The 9,058-nt window shown below is 45.8% G+C and overlaps 1 protein-coding gene across 4 annotated transcripts; it reads left to right on the forward strand.

Moving 5' to 3' along the window:
- The first annotated feature begins 1,654 nt into the window (after window positions 1–1,654).
- Window positions 1,655–9,007, forward strand: ING4 (inhibitor of growth family member 4). 4 transcript variants are annotated; one of them, XM_058558979.1, is made up of 8 exons: window positions 1,655–1,747; window positions 4,746–4,817; window positions 6,984–7,150; window positions 7,329–7,443; window positions 7,608–7,716; window positions 7,972–8,116; window positions 8,373–8,434; window positions 8,546–9,007. In XM_058558979.1, exons 1-8 carry the CDS (start codon window positions 1,711–1,713, stop codon window positions 8,583–8,585), a joined length of 747 nt encoding a protein of 248 aa, XP_058414962.1. In that variant the 5' UTR covers window positions 1,655–1,710; the 3' UTR covers window positions 8,586–9,007. The 4 variants fall into 4 exon arrangements, with proteins under 4 accessions (XP_058414962.1, XP_058414960.1, XP_058414961.1 ...); XM_058558977.1 differs by having other exon boundaries at window positions 1,659–1,747; window positions 7,969–8,116; XM_058558978.1 differs by having other exon boundaries at window positions 1,659–1,747; window positions 7,611–7,716; window positions 7,969–8,116.
- The last annotated feature ends 51 nt before the right edge of the window (window positions 9,008–9,058 follow it).

The raw sequence follows: 9,058 nt of genomic DNA on the forward strand, positions 1-9,058 counted from the left end.
GGCCAAGATACTTCAGCTGTTAAATGGAGGGATTGGATTAGATCACCTCCAAGATTCCTTTTTGAGAATTAAAAACCTTTAGGCTCTGAGAAAGTTGTGACAAAGCTCCCACACCTGATAATGTGGCTATCCTCTGTGGGACTGCTGGGCAACTGTGCTCATTACCTAGTGGAGTGTGGATAGTCGATGAACTAATGCCCACCTAACTGAGGGCTCGGTCTCTCGTGTGGGCATCCAAAGTAGTCTCAATCTGTTGTGTGACACTAATGAATGCAGCACATATGACTAAATGTGCCAATGTTTGTTAGCTTCCTGAATATTGACTGTTTTTTGCCCCTGCTCTCACCAACTGTTGAAAAGGCCCTGGCAGCCTTCATCACAGGTATTAGAACCAGAATCTGCTCTTTTTAAAGATCCATTCACCCTCACTCACAGCAACAACCCTATGAGGTAGGTACTGTTATTCTCATTTTATAGAGAGGGAAATAGGCACAGAGATTAAATTACTTATCCAGGGACATGACACAATTTAGAGTGAAGTCTTCTAAATTGTATTGCTGTATCTTATCACCTCAGTAGTAAACCTGGGGTTTTACCTTACCCTTCACATATTTGGTCCAAAGCATGTGGCTGAAAACTGTTTCATTAAAACATGCCATGTGACATTGATTATTATTATCAAGAATGTGTGAGTTAGAGGTGATGTTTGATATCCCAAACACTGTCTTACTAACACCAGTATTCTGTTAATGGGCGTTGAGTTCGGTTTCCCTAGTGTAGTGGCAGCCTGTCATGCACTTGACTGCTTTCCGACCTGATGAAAAGCATCGATTTCATTGTACTGGAGCTGACTAGGCTGATAGCTGGCAACTAACTGGCCAGATTGTGACACAGCTCCACGCCCTAATCCTTTCAGGATCACGGTGCTAGTTAACGTCATACATAAACTCGAATAAAAAGGGAGACAGAAACAGGAGGGCAAGGCCAGAAGCACACTGTCGTTTTACGTGTGAGTGTATTCCATTGTTAAAGGACAGGAACTCTGACAAAAGGTGTGGAGAATTATAGCTTTACTGTGTAATTCTTTGTAAGTAGAGTTTATAAATTAATGAATTTCTTCCATGTTAAAAAATAATCCTGGGGAGTTGGTGTTCGTGTGAGTGAGCGAACAGAAACGCGGAGGTTTTAAATCTCCCAACACCCCTCCCAACTTCCTTAAGAAACTAGCTTCCTTGGAGAAAGTCTTGATTCAGCGGGACCTGCTCGGGTCACCAGATTCATATTTTGCAAAAGGGAAAAAAGACTTCAGTTGCTGAAAAGCGGTATTTATGTAATACAATCCTAAAGTGACAAGTTTTTTATCCCTCATTACCACACATACCCGTTTTGGAGGGAAAAAAAGTTTGATAGAGAATGCAAAATGGCGACCTCCAGTGACGTCATGCCCGCCTCGGTCGCGTCCTGGGGTCGCAGTGAGGGCGGAAGCAGGCTAAAGCCGCCTCAGGCCGCCTCGTTAGCGGCAGTGGTGGCTACCTACGCAAAAGGGAACGTTTTAGCGTCGGGCGGATGTGTCCCGGCGGAGACTTGAGTGAGGGCGGAAGTCCTCCTTTTAAGGGCGGAAAGGCTCTACACCAAGAATAATAGCTTCAGCGCCTGTCGCGTTTAAGTCACTTCCGGGGCGGATCGGAAGTTGCTTTGTTTTGCTTCAAGATGGCTGCGGGGATGTATTTGGAACATTATCTGGACAGTAAGAGCAGGCTGGAGGAGGGGGTCAGGGGTCATAGAGTGGTGGGGGGCATCGGGGCTGAGAAGATCTATGGCCCTGAAGTCCCGGTGGTTAGAGGGTCACAACTGTGAAGGGGTTCTGTGAGAGAAACTGTGGGAGGGTATAAGAAGGAGGGGGCGGCGCAGCAGGGTTGAGGCCTCGCTTTGGGGTGTAGACGAGGAAGGGGCTGCGCGGTGGGGCTGAGAGATGTCTCTTGAAGGGCTAATGGGCGTAGCTGGGAAGGTATTTGCTGTCCCTATCTTCAGGGCCTCCAGCCTCAGGATTTTTTTTTTCCAAAATCGTTCATAATCTGTCGTTTAGTATATCACCCACTGCCATTTGGAGCAGCGACAAAGACCTGCTCGTGGCTCCTCCGCTCACTCCTTTCTCAGAAGCGGCTTCTCATAGGCATGGGGGGTTGTGAGTGACCACTGTCAGATGATGAACTGGAACGCTTCTCTTAGAGTAAAAATCCAATTCCCATCAAATGGAAATCTGGTGTTACGTTTATGCCGTTTGTGTAACCCATCCCTTCACAAAGCCTGTCACCCTGTACGCTTACATTTGTCTTACAGTATTGAGAGTCATTCATTCATTCATTTATATATTGAGGTCCTGCTACGGGTCAGACTTAATGGCAGGTACTGGGGATATACAAAAATGAATAAGACACAGCCCCTGCCTTCAAGTGCTCATAGTCTAGTAGGAAACAGATTCTGCTAATAAATAAGTATAAGACATTGTGACAAGTGAAATAGTAGAAATACATTAAAAGGACAGTTGGTAACACTGGAGAAAGAGGAGCTAATTATCTGGGGATGTAGGTAAAGCTTTTCAGAGGATGTGATGTTTGAATAGAGTCTTGAAGCTTGAGTGTTTATTTGCTAGTGTGGAGAGAGAGAGGGAATCGCAGGTGGGGGAAAGCATCAGCAAAGGTATTATGATGGATTTGTGGCAAGGTTAGGGAGAAGTGACGTCAGAGTGCTTGATATGTAGGACTCAAAGGTCAGAAGACTGGGAAGTGAGGCTGGAGAAGGAGACTGGGGCTAAACTATGCAAGGTCTTTTAAACTAAGCTAAGGAGCTTGCACTTTAAATAGTGAGGAACCAACAGATTTTTTAAAGAGTGATTTTATAAAGGAAAATAACTGATGTATGGTAAATTGGAGCATGATAACATTGGTAATAGGGAGATCAATTAGTGGTAAAAGTCCAGGTCAGAGATGAGGACCTGATCTCAGGGAGTGACAGAAGTATTTAGGAGTTAAATATGATAGGACCGACTGAGCAGTTGAGAGAGAAGGAAGAATCTAAGATTACTTCTCGATTTCCTACTTGGGAAGTGAGGTAGACAAATATATCAACAAGATGGGAAATTCAGGAGTTAACAGCAATATATTTAATTCAATTTAGACTTAAGCCTAGGAATGGTAGTTGTATCCATGAACGTGAATGAGATTTAGGTTATTCAGGGAAAACAAGTAAAGAGAGAAAGTGAGAGGATTAAAGTGTAATCTTAAAGCAAACATTAACATTTAAGGAATAGGCTAAGGAAATGTCAGTGTTGGAATTACCAGAATGTATGTGATGAGATTTGGAATCCTAAGAGGAAGAAAGTTACTTGAGGGAGAGAAGATGGTGCCAACTGCTGTGGACATATTTTTTAGGATAGGACTAATAACAGATCATTTGAATTGTTAAGTTGTTGGTGACTTAATCTCAGTAAACTGGTGGTGGCAGACCTAAGGTTATAGGTTTAAGCAGTGGAGGCATTTTAAAAGTTTGAATTGGAGTCATGGAAAGAGATTTTTCTTTTATGGGAGAGACTTAAGTAATTCATGCATTTATTCAAGTATTTATTGAGGATCCTCTGTATGCAAGTCATAATTCTAAATACTAGGGAAATAGGAGAGAAGAAGATAGACATGTCCAGCCCTTCTGGAGGGCTGGGGAGACAGATACCAAATAACTAATTATGCAGTTAATTATTTAATTGCAGTTGGATAAGTGCCAAAAAAGGGTAGCGCTAGAATAACTTGACAGCATAATTCAGAGCACCTGTTGAAGTCTGGGGAAGTCAGGGTTGAGCTGAACTTTGAAGAATGAACAAGAATTTAGTAGGCCAAGAGGTATGGTGGAGGTGGGGTGCAGAAGACTGGGCGGTGCATTCCAGGCAGAGAGAGCAGCATGTGGAAAGCAGAGTGACAGGAAGAGTACTGGCAAGTTCAAGGCACTCTGAAAAGGCCAGTATGATCAGAGCAGAGAGAGCACAAAGGGGGCGCTGACATGAGTTAAGGCTTATGTGAGGTAAGCAAGGGCCAGAAAGTGCAGAATAGGAATAGTGCAATAGGAAGTTACTGGAAGGTTATAAGCAGGAGAGTGACTTGATCAAATTTGCATTTTTTAAAAGAACATTCTGGGGCCGGCCCTGTGGCATAGTGGTTAAGTTCAGCACCGTCCGCTTTGGCAGCCCAGGTTCGTGGGTGCAGATCCCAGGCACGAACCTACACCACTTGTCAGCCATGCTGTGACGGTGACCCACTTATAAAATAGGAAGATTGGCACAGATGTTAGCTCAGGGTGAATCTTCCTCAGAAAAAAAAAATTCTGGCTACCATATGGAGAGTAGATTGGAAGTATGTTTGTGATGAGTAGTGGAGGATATCAGGAGGGTATTTGTAAGTTGAGGGCAAGAAGCTTGGAGACAGAGATTGAAAATAAAGGAAAGAGAAGGGCTGATTTGTAGAGTAAGATCCCTGAAGAGGGAAAGGGTGGGAAAGCTGTGCAGAGACGGAGAAGTTAGTTGTGGAGAGAGAGAGTCACAGCCTCTTCTGAGAAAGGCATGATGAACGCTGTCACAGATAAACCCAGCGGTTTGAAAGAGGGAAGATTGAGTCCTGTTTTGGGATTGTACTGTACTTTGAAAGCAGCTATAAGGCCTGTGAAGTCCAGTGATTCTCAGTTTCTCCTCTTCTCCCTAGGTATTGAAAACCTCCCCTTTGAACTGCAGAGAAACTTTCAGCTCATGAGGGACCTGGACCAAAGAACAGAGGGTACGTACAGAGTAAGGTGTCCATGTGTATAATGATCATTTCTTTTTCTGTTTGGTGTTACCATATCATCTGGTCTGATCTGGAGAACTGTGGCTTCTCTCTCTCTCTCTTTTTTACTCTCTTGCAATTCTTAGAAAGAGAGTGATGATGATCTGCATTTCTATATCAGCTTTTCCATAACAAATGGAGTATTGTGACAATGCCTCAAGAATTCAGAGATGCTGTGTTCTTTATATCTCCCTCAAGAAGAATTCAAAAACCAAAGTCCACTCTAGAATCATTTCTGTTCTCCACGTTCAATATATAGGAAGACTAGAATGTTTCTACTCTGCTGGATTGTTAATGTTACTATCACAAAATTGAGTGTGGCTTTAGACTGCAACTCATATTGGTAGACAGGAGCTTTGCTGTATGAGAAGTTGTTAAAAAGAAAGAAAGGGGCCTGGCCCCGTGGTCTGGTGGTTAAGTTTGGCATGCTCCGCTTCAGTGGCCCAGGTTCGGTTCCTGGGCACGGACCTACACCATTTGTTGGCGGCCATGCTGTGGTGGTGACCCCATACAAAATAGAGGAAGATTGGCACAGATGTTAGCTCAGGGTGAATCTTCCTCAGCAAAAGAAAAGAAAGAAAGAGAGGTTGGGGTGGCATAGTGGTTGAGTTTGCGTGCTCTGCTTTGGAGGCCCGCGGTTTGCGGGTTCGGATCCCGGTTGCAGACCTGCGCACCGCTCGTTAAACCGGCTGTGTCGGCGTCCCACTTACAAAATGGAGGAGGATGGGCACAGATGTTGGCTTATAGCCAATCTTGCTCAGCAAAAAAGAGGAAGATTGGCAACAGATGTTAGCTGAGGGCCAATCTTTCTCACCAAAAAAAAAAGAAAGAGGAAAAAAAGAACGAAAAGCCGCAGTTAACATCAGGATCTCTACAGTGTATTCTTCAACCTTACAGAAGCACTAGATACAATATGTGGACTTCCTTGGACATTGAGCAAGTTTGGCTGCATTGAGGCATTCACTTGGAGCCTCAGGCTATACCACAATGGTCATGTTGGTCTCTTAAAGGTCAAAGATGTCTGCTGGAGCTATCGCCATACCTGCTGAAGGATATTTAGGTCTGACCTTCCATGCCTGTGTAGCCATGCTCAAGGATGTAACAAGCCGGTATTAGAATACCTAAAGCTGTCATTTAAGTTACTTTGGGTAAGTTTACTTGTGAAAAGGTGAACATCATCTAAAACCCTGACGTAGGCTCCTGAGAACTGTGCCGAATGCTGAGAACCAGCTTGCTTTCTTTGTAATACCGTTCCAACTCTTGAGTTCATGCACGGAAAGTCCAGTTGGAGATTACTGAACTACATGCTTTTTCAGCTTCCTCCAGGGGCCTCGAATGAAGTGGAGCATGAACATAGTGTGTGCAGATCCTTCCTGTTCTCTGTTGCTGCACTGTCTTACAGTCATACTTTTGTCTCTTGCCATTGACCTTTTTGATGTGCCCTACCAAAGCTTAGGCAGTAGATGTCTCCAGTCTCAGTGTCTTGGGACATCGCCAGCCTTCCAATATTAAATTGTTTGGAGTGATATCTAAGATGAACAAACAGAAAAAAAGTGATGGGAAATATAAGCAAGTTGCAAATGATGAGCAAAATAGGGTGGGCAGTAAGTAGAAGAACTCATACATAAATAAACTAGGACCTAATTTTAAATGATGAGATACAGATGTACAGACCTGGAAATCAGCAGCAGCAGATGATCCAGCCAGGTTTACAGCACTCAGAACTATTGTGGGATGTTTTTGAGATGAGAAACCAGGTGGCTTTTGAAACAAAATTCATGGTTCAAGAAGCAGCAAGCCCTACAAAGAAGCATCTTCAGACGTCAATAAAAATATACTTCATATTAGTGTAGTGTACAAAGGATCCTTCATTATGTTTCAATAATTTAAGTTCCAACTCTGATAGCAATGTTTTCAGCACCTGAAGGCACCTTTAAAACAAATATTGTCAATATGTTGCATTACTTGAGTACATGGCACAGTACCTATGAACAGTCAGTACATTTTAGTTCGAAGGTTATGATGGTCAATGGAAAAGGTCCAAGGAACAAGAGGAAGAAGTGTGTTTCACGTAGCCACTCAGGGGCCCTTGTGACCAGGCCTCTGTCTCTGTTGTAGACCTGAAGGCTGAAATTGACAAGTTGGCCACTGAGTATATGAGTAGCGCCCGCAGCCTGAGCTCCGAGGAAAAATTGGCCCTTCTCAAACAGATCCAGGAAGCCTATGGCAAGTGCAAGGAATTTGGTGACGACAAGGTGCAGCTTGCCATGCAGACCTATGAGATGGTATGGCCCTGTTCATGGCTCCCCACCTACCTCCCATCTATTCCTCGGGGTCTAGACCCCTCCTTCAGCTGTGTTGGGATCTGTTTTGGGTCTGGGAGATGCACAGAATCTGCCTTAGCCTGTTTTCTTTTACTGAAACCAGCTTTGTACCTCTTCCCTCTCCTTCCTTCCCACCCAGGTGGACAAACACATTCGGCGACTGGACACAGACCTGGCCCGTTTTGAGGCTGACTTGAAGGAGAAACAGATTGAGTCCAGTGACTATGACAGCTCTTCCAGCAAAGGCAAAAAGAGTGAGGAGGGGGGCGGGGCTGTGAGAGGTGGGGCGAGGATTCAGAGGGAGAAGAAGCTGGCTCTTCAGCCATGAGGGAGGGGCACCAGGTTGGAAGGAGGGGGAGGAAGGAGGACTTAACCTGTACTTCTGTCTCCCTGCCTCTGGCTTTCCCCCTTGTCCTAGAAGGCCGGACTCAAAAGGAGAAGAAAGCCGCCCGTGCTCGTTCCAAAGGGAAAAACTCAGATGAAGAAGCCCCCAAGGCTGCCCAGAAGAAGTTAAAACTTGTGCGCACGTGAGTGTATCAGGGAGCACTTTGCCAAATGACATACTTTCCTCTCTCGCCGCCCCACTCCCAGCCCGCACTGCCCCTTGCCACTTTATCTTCTGTGCCAGTAACTCTTCTCCTTATCATGTTGATATCTGCTGGAGAGAGAGGAGAAGCCACACATCACTTGCCCCACCAGGATCTCCTACCACCTCGGAGAGTCTCAAGTTGTAGCTTCCCTTCCTGCAGATGACACTTTCTCTTCCTCTTGGAACGCAGAAGTCCTGAGTATGGGATGCCCTCAGTGACCTTTGGCAGTGTCCACCCCTCTGATGTGTTGGATATGCCTGTGGATCCCAACGAACCCACCTATTGCCTTTGTCACCAGGTCTCCTATGGAGAGATGATTGGCTGTGACAACCCTGATGTGAGAACCATTTTGCCTCAGGATGGGGAGTTCTGGGGGACGTGAAGGGAGTAGGTACAAGAGGGGGAAAAATGATTGAATAGTGGGACTTCAGGATAGGAGGAAGGTGGTTGGAGTCGTTGGCCTTGGGACTTCTAAGAATTCTTCAAAGGGACAGAATAAGAGAATACTCCTAAGGAATATATAGAGGGGCTTCTTTTCTTTCCTCTGCCCCACACTGATGCCTGACTTCTGCTGCTTCTACCTTCTTTTCTAGTGTTCCATCGAGTGGTTCCACTTTGCCTGTGTGGGGCTGACAACCAAGCCTCGGGGGAAGTGGTGAGTGAGAGAGTTGTGGTAGGAGCTGCACTGCCCCTCAGCTGAGTGGTAGAGGGCATTCTCCCTTTCACCCACTTTCTCCCTCCCCTTCTCTATCATGTTCCTTTTTAGGTTTTGCCCACGCTGCTCCCAAGAACGAAAGAAGAAATAGATAAGGGCCTTGGATTCCAACAGAGTTTCTTCCACATCCCCTGACCTGGGCTAGTGGGGAGCAGAATGCCTGTGCTGGGGCCAGGGGATTCAGGGAGAAGTGGATGGTGCAGGTTGTCACCCCTTCTCCTCCCCTCTCCCCACTCCTGGTGCTGAGGCTGCATCCATACCCTGGTAGGGAGGGGTGCCACAGCCGTAATGGTATGTGCTCTCATTCTGCCCGCCCCCTTCAGAGGGAAGTGGTCTTGCCCACTGTCCTTTTGCCTCCATGCTGAGGTTGGTGCTGTATTTCCGAGGGATGGTCCTCTGTACTCCCCTTGCTTTGTATTTAAGGACTGGGGCAGAAGCATGGGGGCACTCCCCCAGCCCTCCTAATTCCCTCCCCCGTGGGGGGCTATGGTGTAATAAACTTTCTTAATTCTCTTCCTGCTTTTTCCATGGTGGGGGCTCCCGCACATCATCTGGGCTGTGGCC

The sequence above is a fragment of the Diceros bicornis genome, chromosome 17 (assembly GCF_020826845.1).
Source record: "Diceros bicornis minor isolate mBicDic1 chromosome 17, mDicBic1.mat.cur, whole genome shotgun sequence".
Classification (NCBI taxonomy): Eukaryota; Metazoa; Chordata; class Mammalia; order Perissodactyla; family Rhinocerotidae; genus Diceros; species Diceros bicornis.

Coding starts and splice junctions, on each gene's coding strand:
- ING4 (XM_058558977.1), top strand. CDS start 1,711: ATGGCTGCGGGGATGTATTTGGAACATTATCTGGACA. Junction 7,717..7,968: donor AAGTTAAAACTTGTGCGCAC/GTGAGTGTATCA, acceptor CTTGGAACGCAG/AAGTCCTGAGTATGGGATGC. Junction 8,435..8,545: donor ACCAAGCCTCGGGGGAAGTG/GTGAGTGAGAGA, acceptor GTTCCTTTTTAG/GTTTTGCCCACGCTGCTCCC.